The 15,661-nt window shown below is 42.9% G+C and overlaps 1 protein-coding gene across 3 annotated transcripts in view; it reads right to left on the bottom strand.

Moving 5' to 3' along the window:
• Positions 1–15,661, bottom strand: part of LOC139568649 (VPS10 domain-containing receptor SorCS3-like) — a 207,669-nt gene that overhangs the window by 37,742 nt on the left and 154,266 nt on the right. For all 3 annotated transcript variants that reach the window (XM_071390617.1, XM_071390618.1, XM_071390619.1), the window contains exons 6-9: positions 13,274–13,338; positions 12,506–12,624; positions 6,032–6,121; positions 5,338–5,517 (exon numbers count right to left, since the gene is read on the bottom strand). In XM_071390617.1, coding sequence (XP_071246718.1) covers positions 5,338–5,517; positions 6,032–6,121; positions 12,506–12,624; positions 13,274–13,338 — 454 coding nt within the window. The remainder of the gene's footprint in view (positions 1–5,337; positions 5,518–6,031; positions 6,122–12,505; positions 12,625–13,273; positions 13,339–15,661) is intronic.

Genomic DNA, 15,661 nt, shown 5'->3' on the forward strand with positions numbered 1-15,661 from the left:
TTCAAGGGTTTTCAAGACATCAAAGCTATGAAATAACACATATGGAATCATGTAGTAAGCAAAAAAGTGTTAAACAAATAAAATATATTCTTCAAATAGCCACCCTTTGCCTTGATGACAGCTTTGCACAATCTTGGTATTCTCTCAACCAGCTTCACCTGGAATGCTTCTCCAAAAGTCTTGAAGGAGTTCCCACATATGCTGAGCACTTGATGGCTCCTTTTCCTTTACTCTGCAGTCTGACTCAACCCAAACCATCTCAATTTGGTTGAGGTCAGGGGATTGTGCACTCCATCACACTCCTTCTTGGTAAAGAATAGCCCTTACACAGCCTGGAGGTGTGTTGGGTCATTGTCCTGTTGAAAAACAAATGATAGTCCCACTAAGCCTACTAAATTGTAATTATTTCGCCACTATGGCCTATTTATTGCCTTACCTCCCTAATCTCACTACATTTGCACACACTGTATATCGATTTTTCTATTGTGTTATTTACTGTACGTTAGTTTATCCCATGTGTAACTCTGTGTTGTTTGTGTCGCAATGCTTTTCTTTATCTTGGCCAGGTCGCAGTTGTAAATGAGAACTTGTTCTGAACTGGCCTACCTGCTCAAATAAAGGTGAAATAAAAATAAATCAAAAGCACAAACCAGATAGGATGGTGTATTGCTGCAGAATGCTGTGGTAGCCATGCTGGTTAAGTGAGCCTTGGAATTTTAAATAAATCACAGACCGTGTCACCATAACACCTCCTCCTCCTCGCTTAATGGATGGAAATACACATGCGGAGATCATCCGTTCACACACACCTCGTCTCACAATATCCAATTTGGACTCCAGACCAAAGGACAAATTTCCACCGGTCTAATGTCCATTGCTCGTGTTTCTTGGCCCAAGCAAGTCTCTTTTTCTTATTTGTGTCCTTTTGTAGTGGTTTCTTTGCAGCAATTCAACCATGATGGCCTGATTCTCATAGTCTCCTCTGAACTGTTGATGTTGAGATGTGTCTGTTACTTGAACTCTGAAGCATTTATTTGGGCTGCAATTTCTGAGGCTGGTAACTCTAGTGTAATTATCCTCTGCATTCCATATGTGCTATTTCATAGTTTTGATGTCTTCACTATTATTCTACAATGTAGAAAATAGTAAAAATAAAGAAAAACCCTTGAATGAGTGTTCTGAAACTTTTGACCGGTAGTTTATATATACTGTATATATATAAAATTAGATTTTTCACAAAAGTCACAAAAGTAGTGCACTGAGTCTTTAGTAGTCCTGTATTAGCAGACCGATATAGCCATCTGTAACGCGGGCAAATTATAATTACATATATTGTTTTTTATTCTCACAAAAGTAGTGCACTGGGCCTTTACTAGTCCTGTATTAGCTGCTACAGCTGTCTGTAGCGTGGGCAAAAATAATCCCTGTAACCCCACAGTCCACAAAAAGTTCTCAGCACCCCCAACCCCAAACATCTTCCCGCGGCTATGCTGACAGACATCAGACTGGTCTCAAAACCAGTCTCCTTGTCCTTTAATTATCTCCCTTTAATTGTGTCCTCATCAACCGCTCACCACTGTTGTGACAACATTACTATGCTGGACGTTAAAACTGATAAACTGTCACATCCATGTGACACCCACTCACAAAGTGAGAGAGCGAGAAGTCATAGCTCCTTGCCTCCTTAGTCAAACTGTCTTCCTACGATAACCCATCGAGGATGGAAATGTGATGGGGGTAAACCTGACGACTGTGCTTTAAATAAGATACTGCAGCAGACATTGAGGACCCTCAGTCGTATCACCTTACCAGTATAAGTGGCACTAATAGGCGCCACGTTTGACATCGTCATAGAAAAACGGCCACCCGGGATGGACACAGCTAATGAGGCGGGACGGGGCCCCTCCCTCCTCCCATGACCAGACGTGTCAATCACAGCGGTAATTATTTATCGTCCCCCCACACCCATCCCTCTATCGCATCTTCCACCCACAGTCCCTACTTCCCTGCTGTAGAGAAGGACAGGGTCCCTGCTGTAGAGAAGGACAGGGTCCCTGCTGTAGTGAAGGACAGGGTCCCTGCTGTAGTGAAGGACAGGGACTTAGATCTCCACTCTGGAATAGCAACTTGTAGTCAGAGGTGTAATGTCAAGGGAGTGTAGGCTGGTACTACAGTATTGATGGAGATATTACCTCTGTCAAGATATATCACAGTGGGAGAACAGGCGAGGTAGAGTACAAGGTAAAAAAAAGACTGCTCTCCACCTTGCCCCTGGCAACAGCACAGTACACTTCCTGCAAGCTAATATTTTAACTAGGTACTAAATCAAAACTGTTACAATACTAATAATGATAGCCATCAGTACATTGCTATGATGATTTTTGGCATCAATGTCTCATTGACTATAAGAGTGATATCTAGTAATATGTGTAGAGCTATGTGTGGCTGTCATCTAGTAATATTACATATGGACCTACAGGTAACTGCCAAAATAAAGGAAACACTTAAGTAAATGAGGGTTCTGGTGGCTCTGTTATGGTGTTGGGTGATTTTTCCTGGCATGGTTTAGGTCCACTCAACCCCTTAGAGGGCAAGGTAAATGCCAATAAATACACAGCCATTCTGAGGGATAGTCTTCAACCTATGGTGAAGCAGATCTATCCTGATGGGAGTGGTCTCTTCCAGGATAACAATGCCCCCGTCCACAGGACATGAGTGGTCTCTGACTGGTTTGATGAGCATGAGCATGATGTAAACCATATGCCATGGCCGTCTCAGTCACCAGATCTCAAACCAATTGCACACTTATGGGACATTCTGGAGCGGCGCCTGACATGCTGACCAGACCGGACACGTCGCGTGCGCGAGCGTCGCAAAATAAATGTAGAAATCCATGTTATTCAATTATTGCACCCACACTGCTCGCTCGCGTCAACGAGCGTCTGCGATGCCAAGGGCTAAAATAGAACTCCTTTCTATTTCTGATGCAGATCGCACTGAAAGTCCTGCCTCTCCCATCTCCTCATTGGTTTACAGAAGCAGGTACCCACGTGCCATCTCCTCATTGGTTTACAGAAGCAGGTACCCACGTGCCATCTCCTCATTCGTTACACCCACGTGGGTGATTGAAAGACTATATGTTTTGCCGGTTGTTGTGGTAAAAGTGTAGATGCCAATCACCATATAAATTCAAAGATGAAAAAGCCTGGAAGGAGGAAAGATGACTAGAAACGATTCGGTTGGCCGTTTTATGTGTGGATAAATTGTCGGTGCAGAAGACCTTGTGCATTTCAGGTAAAATAACAACTCAATGTTTATATCCCAGGACAAATTAGCTAGCAACAGCAAGCTAGCTAAATAGGACAAATAAGCTAGCAAGTGCAAGCTAACTAGCTAAATTGCCATACATGTTTAATGCTTTTCGACCTGTCTCCAAATTAATGTCATTGGTTCAGAGTTTGTTTTGATATTTCAACCTGCGTGTCGTGATCGCGTTTGGTGTAGGGGGACAAAATACATTTATGCACGATAGCGCACGATAGCGCACGATGGCGCACGCGCACAGCCGGTTTGGGTTCTGTGTAAGACAGCGTTTTCCACCACCCTCAACAAAACACCAAATTTGGAATTTATTGTGGAATAATGGTGTTGCATCCATCCAATAGAGTTCCAGACAGTTGTAGAATCTATACCAAGGTGCATTGCAGCTGTTCTGGCTCATGGTGGTAAGACACTTTATGTTGGTGTTTCCTGTATTTTGGCAGTTACATGTATGCGTGCGTGTGGAAACATCTACGAAGGCAAAACAACAACGCCCAGCACTCTAGTAATATTAAATATAGACTGATGTATGGATGTGGATCCACCTACATAGACAAAACATACAACTTTCAGCACAGTAGCACTAGTACGATACACGACCACTGAAAACCAGACTTCCCTCAGTACATGCACTTCCCTTTTACAATCTTTCAATATGCATTAATGAAGTTTTCCGCAATCTATTAGAAATATGGATCCACTGCTGAATCAGGGAATCAGAGGCTCCGAATAGGGTGAAATGGGAGGAGGGGTTAAGAGGGTTGGCAGAGAGCTAATACACACAAACCGCTAGGCTAACAGAAAGGAGCATCATCATCATGACTATTACATTACCTAAATCATCTAGCTAACCCTCCCTCCCTCCATCAGTCTGTTTCTTCCTCCCTCCTACCACTCACTCATTCAAAAGCTATTTATAGCTCTGAGTAAGTAGGGAATCAGGTAGTTCATCATTGGGTTGTTGTTGATTTGTTGGTCTACCACTCTGAGTATTGACTGTGTTAGGCAAGTTAGTTCTGTAATATTCAGTGTTGAAGTTCATACCTCTGGGAGATGGATTGAATCAAAAACCAAACACTAAATGGCTAAGTCGACTGGGAGTTAGAGAAAAACTTTTTGATTGAAGGGAAGATTGTCCAGATTGAATCCAACTGACACTCAAGTTACTCCCATTAGTCTAAAGTGGGGGGAAAAAATGGTTTTATTCCAGAGAATAATATAATTTATTTGTGAGAGAGAAAGACTGGGAAAGAGAAAGTGAGAGAATACTGACGAAAGGCAAATCATTATTTGACTATCCAGGGGAAAGAGTAAAAGCCTGTTGCTTTCACTCAGTCTCTCTGTTCCCTGTTGAGCTCAAAGTACTTAGTGAATGATTCCTCTCTGAGTCTTTGAGGCCACTGGCCTTCTGAAGCCCAACACTCCAGGGGTTGTTAAAACCATACTTGGGACTCCTACAAAGTACTTTGTTCAGAGTTATATCTACAGTCTTTTTCAGAGGATCTCAGAGCAATAGTCTGCCTCTTAAAAAAAAAAAAACGATACATACAGCATAACTTCAGTTTACAATAGTTTGTGATTAGCACATGCATGCATACCCAGAGGGTTAAACTAGTTAAAACAACATCAGACTGAATGGAAATCTGGATTGGTGTAACTGAAACCAGTTTTACCCACTGGGTGTGACCATTCATTTTAATACTAACTCTGTTTTTGTAAACCATTAACACACATGTTAGAAGGAGCAGCAGTAGTAGTAGCATTGTTAATGACTTCTGACTCTGGAGATCAGACCCATATCTCACTCCTCTGCCTCCCTTCATCACACCTGCCAGTGTCTGTGATAAACTGGGGATTCATCCTGAGAAAGAGGGGAAAAAGGAGGGGGGACGAGCCGCAATGAATGTTAATGACATAGAGACCTACTAACAAGGCTACTACCAGTCCGGTAGTAGTACACATGTGCGCACCTCCCCCCTCTCCAGACACACACACAAACACACTGTGGACACTTACCTCATACAGGTCCAGCATCTGGTTGCCCCCCAGGCCGCGGGTGGTCTTGACGTTCTCCATGGCCAGGGTGAAGAGGATGCCCTGGGTGTCGGAGAGGTACAGGTTGTACGTGTCATTCTGGTTCCACTCCTGTACTGCCGCGAAGACCTGGTGCTCGTCTGTGCTGACGATGTGGAGGTCCTGGTGACAGAGGATGGGGGGGTTGGAGAGGTTCGAGGATTTATAAAGAGATGACGGATCTTATGGGTCGGGGGTTGTAACGAGCTGCCGAGTACGTGTTGGGCGTCACAAGATCAGGTCTCGTGTGCATATTGAATGTTTAACACTAGAGCTGCCAATGTTCTCTACACAATATATAGTGTCTTTTAAGAGCTGCAACAGAAGAGTGAGACTGCACTATGAGACTACACACCATTGTGTAGTAGTGCTACAGATATTTCTAGAGCTAAATCCTTTTGTTGAAGGGAGAAAACAAAGGGGGAAATTGTTGGGTACTTCAAATCAAATTTTATTTGTCCCATTCTATGTATACCACAGGTGTAGACTTTATTGTGAAATGCTTACTTACGAGCCCATCCCAACAATGCACAGTTAAAAAGTAAGAAAGAAAAAAAAGTATTCAATCTGAATAATTGTTCTACTGTATGTATCACTGTAGGCATGTGTTTATCACTGTAAAATGAATGTTGCTTACCTTAGGCAGAGAATATTTGGGCAGTTTGATTTTGAGGAATGGATCCCTCTGGTAGGACACATAATAGCTGGCCTGTCCTGCTGTAGTAACCTGGAACACATTGAGCCAAAACACGGAGTATTCCCTTTTTGTTCAGAATTTGTCCACGCTACAGTACACATCACATGAATGAACTACTTGGATTAATCTAAAAACTTCATAAATGTTGCAACCTTCACCCAAGTGAACATGGATGACATTGTTTATGATGTAAAGATATATACTTCATTGTCAGAGAGGAACCTCCTCTCCTGTTGTCGATGCTCTTTGTGGTTTGGACGGTAGACTTGGGTAAATATCTCGTAGGGACAATCAATAGCCTCATTATTCTCTCCCAAGCAATGCTCAGTGGCCTGTCTTAGGAAAGTCATCCTTAATGATACCAGCGCCTCTGCAAGCAAACACTCGAGCGGTTAGCTGCTGTTAGCCTATGCAGTACAAACACCGCCAGCGGGGAAGAAAGTGTTAGAAACCTGTAATTAGAGCAAAAGCGGCGGAGGCTGTAAGGATAGGAGATCAATTATCATATGACAGAAGCTAATTTAGGCATCTCTTAGTGTGCATTTCTTTAAGTGTACTCTCATTGTAAAGAGAGAGATGAATAGATTAATAGACAGAACAGAGCAGCTAGCATTCTGAGAGAGAGAGAGAGAGAGAGAGAGAGAGAGAGAGAGAGAGAGAGAGAGAGAGAGAGAGAGAGAGAGAGAGAGAGAGAGAGAGAGAGAGAGAGAGAGAGAGAGAGAGAGAGAGAGAGAGAGAGAGAGAGAGAGAGAGAGAGAGAGAGAGAGAGAGAGAGAGAGAGAGAGAGAGAGAGAGAGAGAGAGAGAGAGAGAGAGAAAGAAAACCTTGGACTGCTATGGTCTTGGTGAGGTTTTGAACTGAAAGAGATATTGGGATGATTGATTTTTCATTACCCACTTTCATAGAATATGTTCGGTTGTGACGCAATGTCAGAAAACATTGTAGGTTCCCTGAATTGAAGATGCGGTAGGAGGTATAGGTTGAGTGGTTGTGGGTTTAATTAGGGAGACGTATGAGTGTGGTCAAACATAGTTGAGGGATCTCTTAGAACACAGAACTTATTTTAATTGTTATTTTTTTTACCCCTTTTTCTACCCAATTTCGAGGTCTTCTTTTGGTAGTTACAGTCTTGTCCCATCGCTGCAACTCCCGTACAGACTCAGGAGATGCGAAGGTCGAGAGCCATGCGTCCTCCGAAACATGACCCTGCCAAGCCGCACTGCTTCTTGACACACTGCACGCTTTACCCGGAAGCCAGCCACACCAATGTTTCGGAGGAAACACCTTACAACTGGCGCCTGAAGTCAGCGTGCAGGCGCCTGGCTCACCACAAGAGTTGCTAGAGCGCGACAGGACAAGGAAATCCGCCTCATTGCTCTCTCGGACACAGCCGGCTGTGACACAGCCCGGGATCAAACCCTGGTCTGTAGTGATGCCTCAAGCACGGCAAGAAACCAGAAATCTTAATTTCCATTATTCTGGCAGAATGAAGCCAATCATGTGTAGAACCTGTAGTCTTGGCCCTGCGTAGGCTATAAGTAGATGGCAGAGTTTTCCCAAGGCATCAGGTTTAGGGCTGAGAGTTCTTCCTGAACCCCTGACAAAGAATAAAAGAGCCTAGAGTTTTCCTGGTCAAGCCACTTTCTCAAGGGAAAACCTTTGGCTCTAATTGAAATAGTTAGGACCAGGAATTTTCCCTGACCGTGTGACCTGACCTGGAAACACTTCTGGCCCTAATTCATGTTCGAATAGAAATACATCCAAAACTCTCCTCTTCAAATACTTCAAACAGCAAGGTAGTTCTTTGGAGTTCAATTTGGATGAAAAAGTGATTTATACTGGACTGGATTGTCAGGATAATTATTCCTATTTAACTGTTTACTTTTAAATTCATGCATCCTCATTTGCACAATGTCAAAGTAAAAAATATTAAGGCACCAGCATTACTTAGAATTCAGCACATTACCAGATTTCTCTCTCTTGCATAAATTATGATTAATATGACATACAGGGGGACTGGTGTGGAAGAATATAAAACTCCCTAGGTTTCACATCTGAATCAGAATAGTGTGCAAATGCAGACTCTTGAATGAAGGTTCAAACAAAAGGTTTGCATATTTGACATATGTCACGCGAGCTGCCTTTTCTTCATACAGCATGTGTGGTTAGAAATAAAATATCCATGCAGCATAACAACTGGTCAAGGTTCGGAGGTGAACATTACAAAGTATCGGAAAGTATTCAGACCCCTTGACTTCCCCCCCCTCCCAAAATTGTTACAGCCTTATTCTAAAATTGATTCATTTGTTTCTTTCCCTCATCAATCTACACACAATATCCCATAATGACGAAGCAAAAACTTGTTTTTAGTAATTTTTGCAAATGTATAAAATACAACAACAACTGGAATATCACATTTACATAAGTATTCAGACCCTTTACTCAGTACTTTGTTGAAGCACCATTGGCAGTGATTACAGGTTAGAGTCTTCTTGGGTATGACGCTACAAGCTTGGCACACCTGTATTTGGGGAGTTTATCACAGTCTTCTCTGCAGATCCTCTCAAGCTCTATCAGGTTGAATGGAGAGCATCACTGCAAAGATATTTTCAGGTCTCTCCAGAGATGTCAGATCAGGTTCAAGTTCGGGCTATGGCTGGGCCACTCAAGGACATTCAGAGACGTCCCGAAGCCACTCCTGCGTTGTCTTGGCTGTGTGCTTAAGGTCTTTGTCCTGTTGGAGGTGAATCCAGTCTGAGGCTCTGGAACAGGTTTTCATCTCTGTACTTGTCTCTGTTTATCTTTCCCTCAATCCTGACTAGTCTCCCTGTCTCTGCCGCTGAAAAACATCCCCACAGCATGATGATGCCGCCACCATGCTTCACTGTACGGACGATGCCAGGTTTCCTCCAGACGTGACGCTTGGCATTCAGGCCAAATAGTTCAATCTTGGTTTCATCAGACCAGATAATCTTGTTTCTCATGGACTGAGAGTCCTTTAGGTGTATTTTGGAAAACTCAAAGCGGGCTGTCATGTGCCTTTTACTGAGGAGTGGCTTCCGTCTGGCCACTCTAATTTAAAGGCCTGATTGGTGGAGTGCTGCAGAGATGGTTGTCCTTCTGGAAGGTTGTCCCATCTCCACAGAGGAACACTGGAACTCTGTCAGAGTGACCATCGGGTTCTTGGTCACCTCCCTGACCAGGCCCTTCTCCCCCAATTGCTCAGTTTGGCCGGGCGGCACGCTCTAGGAATAGTCTTGGTGGTTCCAAACTTCTTCCATTTAAGGATGATGGAGGTCACTGTGTTCTTGGGGATCTTCAATGCTGCAGAAATGTTATGGTACTTTTTCCCAGACCTGTGCCTCGACACAATCCGGTCTCGGAGCTCTACGGATAATTCCTTTGACCTCACTGATTGACTTTTGCTCTGACATGCACTATCAACTGGGGGACCTTATATAGAAAGCCAAGGCTAGCTTTTTCAAGCAGAAATTTGCTTCCTGCAACACAAATTCAAAAAAGTTCTGGGACACTGTAAAGTCCATGGAGAATAAGAACACCTCCTCCCAGCTTCCAACTGCTCTGAAGATAGGAAACACTGTCACCACCGACAAATCCACTATAATTGAGAATTTCAATAAGCATTTTTCTACGGCTGGCCATGCTTTCCACCTGGCTACCCCTACCCCGGACAACAGCACTGCCCTCCCCTCTGCTACTCGCCCAAGCCTTCCCCATTTCTCTTTCTCCCAAATACAGTCAGCTGATGTTCTAAAAGAGCTGCAAAATCTGGACCCTTACAAATCAGCCGGGCTAGATAATCTGGACCCTTTCTTTCTAAAACTATCTGCTGAAATTGTTGCCACCCCTATTACTAGCCTTTTCAACCTCTCTTTCGTGTCGTCTGAGATTCCCAAAGATTGGAAAGCAGCTGCGGTTATCCCCCTCTTCAAAGGGGGGGACACTCTTGACCCTAACAGCTACAGACCTATATCTATCCTACCCTGCCTTTCTAAGGTCTTCGAAAGCCAAGTCAACAAACAGATTACCGACCATTTCGAATCCCACCATACCTTCTCCGCTATGCAATCTGGTTTCAGAGCTGGTCATGGGTGCACCTCAGCCACGCTCAAGGTCATAAACGATATCTTAACCGCCATCGATAGGAAACAATACTGTGCAGCCGTATTCATTGACCTGGCCAAGGCTTTTGACTCTGTCAATCACCACATCCTCATCGGCAGACTCGACAGCCTTGGTTTCTCTAATGATTGCCTCGCCTGGTTCACCAACTACTTCTCTGATCGAGTTCAGTGTGTCAAATCGGAGGGTCTGTTGTCCGGGCCTCTGGCAGTCTCCATGGGGGTGCCACAGGGTTCAATTCTTGGACCAACTCTCTTCTCTGTATACATCAATGATGTCGCTCTTGCTGCTGGTGATTCTCTGATCCACCTCTACGCAGACGACACTATTCTGTATACTTCTGGCCCTTCTTTTGACACTGTGTTAACAACCCTCCAGGCAAGCTTCAATGCCATACAACTCTCCTTCCGTGGCCTCCAATTGCTCTTAAATACAAGTAAAACTAAATGCATGCTCTTCAACCGATCGCTGCCTGCACCTGCCCGCCTGTCCAACATCACTACTCTGGACGGCTCTGACCTAGAATATGTGGACAACTACAAATACCTAGGTGTCTGGTTAGACTGTAAACTCTCCTTCCAGACTCACATCAAACATCTCCAATCCAAAGTTAAATCTAGAATTGGCTTCCTATTCCGCAACAAAGCATCCTTCACTCATGCTGCCAAACATACCCTTGTAAAACTGACCATCCTACCAATCCTCGACTTCGGTGATGTCATTTACAAAATAGCCTCCAAAACCCTACTCAATAAATTGGATGCAGTCTATCACAGTGCCATCCGTTTTGTCACCAAAGCCCCATATACTACCCACCACTGCGACCTGTACACTCTCGTTGGCTGGCCCTCGCTTCATACTCGTCGCCAAACCCACTGGTTCCAGGTCATCTACAAGACCCTGCTAGGTAAAGTCCCCCCTTATCTCAGCTCGCTGGTCACCATAGCAACACCTACCTGTAGCACGCGCTCCAGCAGGTTTATCTCTCTGGTCACCCCCAAAACCAATTCTTCCTTTGGCCGCCTCTCCTTCCAGTTCTCTGCTGCCAATGACTGGAACGAACTACAAAAATCTCTGAAACTGGAAACACTTATCTCCCTCACTAGCTTTAAGCACCAGCTGTCAGAGCAGCTCATAGATTACTGCACCTGTACATAGCCCATCTATAATTTAGCCCAAACAACTACCTCTTTACCTACTGTATTTATTTATTTATTTTGCTCCTTTGCACCCCATTATTTCTGTCTCTACTTTGCGCTTTCTTCCACTGCAAACCAACCATTCCAGTGTTTTTAGTTTTATTTTACTTGCTGTGTTGTATTTACTTCGCCACCATGGCCTTTTTATATTTTTATTTATTTATACATATATTTGTTTGCCTTCACCTCCCTTATCTCACCTCACTTGCTCACATTGTATATAGACTTATTTTTGTTTATTTTTTTTCACTGTATCATTGACTATATGTTTGTTTTACTCCATGTGTAACTATGTGTTGTTGTATGTGTCGAACTGCTTTGCTTTATCTTGGCCAGGTCGCAATTGTAAATGAGAACGTGTTCTCAATTTGCCTACCTGGTTAAATAAAGGTTAAATAAAAAAATAAAAAAATAAAAATATAGACAGGTGTGTGCCTTTCCAAATCATGTCCAATCAATTGAATTTACCACAGGTGGAGTCCAATCAAGTTGTAGCAATGTCTCAAGGATGATCAATAAAAACAGGATGCACCGAAGCTCAATTTGGAGTCTCCTGGCAAAGGGTCTGAATACTTGTGTATTTAAGTAAATCTGTTTTAGTTTTTTTATACATTTGCAACAAAAACATTTTTAACCTTTTTTCGCTTTGTGATTATGGGTTATTGTGTGTAGATTGATGAGGGAAAAAATGATTCAATACATTTTAGAATAAGGCTGTAACGTAACAAAATGTGGAAAAAGTCAATGGGTCTGATTGCAAAATGAACAGTTAAAAAACGTTGCGTCTATCAATGGTTCCCATATCTATCCTAATCAAGAACATACTGCCATTCATACAATGTGTCAACATAACAATTAATCATAAATATTAATATTTATCATACCATTTTCTCAAACCTTGCATGTGGTGCTGTAAAATATGCAAATCCCCTCCCAGTCCTAGACAAACCAAGTTGTGCGTAACACAAAACAAATGCCCATAATATTGAAGGCTAACGATGCATATCCTATGCAATGCATCATGGTCTACATACAATATGGTACAATATATTCTTCTCAGACAGAGCCTTACCTGAATAAACATATAGTCATCTTGGACAACCAGTGAGCTGATGTCAATGTATCCAGGGAAGGGATAGTTTCTGTTGGTCTCTGAGCACGTTAGAGCCCGGCATGTTACATACTGTATACCTGCAAGATGAGGAGATCGAGATTACTGGATAACAGGGAAATAATGTATGGTTTGTGATTGACATGCAATAGAGGAGATAACATTCAACTTGTGACAGTGTACTGACTGTTTATATATATAATTGGAATTTGACCAGTATGTTGTGATTTCCATTCTATAGTGGTGATTGGTTCATAATTCCAATATGTCAAGTTGTACATTTGTCACAATTCAACATGATCAACTATGATCATTGTCTGTGTACAGAAAACTAAACTGTCTCTGATTCCGGGGCTCTAAACAACAGCAGCAGCAGTAGATACTGTAGAATAAACAATCTCACAATTTCACCTATGGATGACCTTGGGTGGCGTTGCCGTGGCGAGTTATGGAGCTGACACACCCAGGGTGAGAGAGATTAGAGGAAAAGGCCATATTAATCAAGTATCATGCACTACATTTATCAGTGGGGTAATCCACTGTCACTCTCCTGGGACACGATGCTCTAAACCCAGGGTGGAATTTATTCCTTGACAGACTCTCGCTCTCTTCTATCTTTAGAGGGCTGATAATTGGACTGCAAATGTGGTGGCATTTCTTTGTAGTGTGTGACAGAGAGAAAAAGAGAGGTGTGTTTGTGTGTCTGTGTGTGTGTGTAGTGCTACTCACGTCCATTGGGGGTGTGTGCCTCCATGTGAACCAGATCTGACTCCTTGTCTAGACCCGTTACAGACCTGGATTAAAGAAGTCGAGGAGAGAAGGAAGGATGAAGAGGAGGAGGGGGAAGGAGGGGCAAAGCAATGAGAAGAAGGGAAGAGGAGTAGGGGAGACAGAGAGAAGAAGAGGAGACGAGAAGGGTAGAAGCGGCACGGAGGAGGGAGGAAGAGGAGAGGAGGAGGGAAGAGAAGGAGGGAAGAAGAGGAGAGGAGGAGGGAAGAGAAGGAGGGAAGAAGATAATAAACAGAAGATGAGTCTCAACAGAGGTATTCCACTCCAGATATAGACGTCTCATTTCAGCGTTGTTCAATGATGTCAATAAAATACCAATTCCTTTCCATGTGAGGGCGTTCTCCCCAGAGATGTGTCACAAAATGTCACATTACCCTTAGCAACCCCCACAGCAACAACCAGACGCTGTGGGTTTGTTATTCTACCAAAAAGTGGTATCTGTCACAAAAGTGTATACACGCAACAACCTACATATGGTATTTTTTGTCTGGCGTTGGCCACCGGCAAGGCTGTGCCACATAATTAAAGTTAGAATCGCTGTACTGTATATCACTGTATTATATCATTTTAATGGGTATAGTGGACAAACTTGGACAGATTAAAAATATATATATATATACAGTTGAAATCAGAAGTTTACATACACTTAGGTTGGAGTCAGTAAAACTCGTTTTTCAACCACTCCACAAATTTCTTGTTAACAAACTATAGTTTTGGCAAGTCGGTTAGGACATTTACTTTGCGCATTACACAAGTAATTTTTCCAACAATTGTTTACAGACAGATTACTTCAATTATAATTCACTGTATCACAATTACAGTGGGTCAAAAGTTTACATACACTAAGTTGACTGTGCCTTTAAACAGCTTGGAGAATTCCAGAAAATGATGTCATGACTTCAGAAGCTTATGATAGGCTAATTGACATGATTTGAGTCAATTGGAGCTGTACCTGTGGATGTATTTCAAGGCCTACCTTCAAAGTCAATGCCTCTTTGCTTGACAACATGGGAAAATCAAAAGAAATCAGCCAAGACCTAAGAAAAATAAGTCTGGTTCATCCTTGGGAGCAATTTCCAAACGCCTGAAGGTACCATATTCATCTGTATAAACAATAGACGCAAGTATAAACACCATGGGACCATGCAGCTGTCATACCGCTCAGGAAGGAGACGCATTCTGTCTCCTAGAGAGGAATGTACTTTGGTGCGAAAAGTGCAAATCAATCCCAGAACAACAGCAAAGGACCTTGTGAAGATGCTGGAGGAAACAGGTACAAAAGTATTTATATCCACAGTAAAATTAGTTCTATATCGACATAACCTGAAAGGCCACTCAGCAAGGAAGAAGCCACCTATCCAAACCCCCATAAAAAAAGCCAGACTACGGTTTGCAACTGCACATGGGGACAAAGATCGTACTTTTTGGAGAAATGTCCTCTGGTCTGATGACACAAAAATAGAACTGTTTGGCCATAATCACCATCGTTATGTTTGGAGGAAAAAGGGGGAGGATTGCAAGCGGAAGAACACCATCCCACCCATGAAGCACAGGGGTGGCAGCATCATGTTGTGGGGGTGCTTTGCTGCAGGAGGGACTGGTGCACTTCACAAAATAGATGGCATCATGAGGGAGGAAAAGTATGTGGATATATTGAAGCAACATCTCAAGACATCAGTCAGGAAGATAAAGCTTGGTCGCAAATGGGTCTTCCAAATGGACAATGACCCCAAGCATACTTCCAAAGTTGTGGCTTAAGGGCAACAAAGTCAAGGTTTTGGAGTGGCCATCACAAAGCCCTGACCTCAATCCTATAGAAAATGTGTGGGCAGAACTGAAAAAGCATGTGAAAGCAAGGAGGCCTCCAAACCTGACTCAGTTACACCAGCTCTGTCAGGAGGGCCAAAATTCATCCAACTTATTGTGGGAAGCTTGTGGAAGGCTACCCGAAACGTTTGACCCAAGTTAAACAATTGAAAGGCAATGCTACGAAATACTAATTGAGTGTATGTAAAAGTCTGAACCAAGGGGAATGTGATGAAAGAAATAAAAGCTTGAATACATAATTATCTCTACTATTATGCTGACATTTCAAGGTCTTAAAATAAAGTGGTGATCCAAACTGTCCTAAGACAGGGAATTTTTACTAGGATGAAATGTCAGGAATTGTGAAAAACTGAGTTTAAATGTATTTGGCTAAGGTGCATGTAAACTTCTGACTTCAACTGTATATTTAAATAGGCAAGTCAGTTAAAGAACAAAGTATTAGTTACAATGACAGCCTAGGAACAGTGGGTTAACTACCTTGATCAGATTGACACCTTTTTG

The sequence above is a fragment of the Salvelinus alpinus genome, chromosome 2, assembly GCF_045679555.1.
Source record: "Salvelinus alpinus chromosome 2, SLU_Salpinus.1, whole genome shotgun sequence".
NCBI lineage: Eukaryota > Metazoa > Chordata > Actinopteri > Salmoniformes > Salmonidae > Salvelinus > Salvelinus alpinus.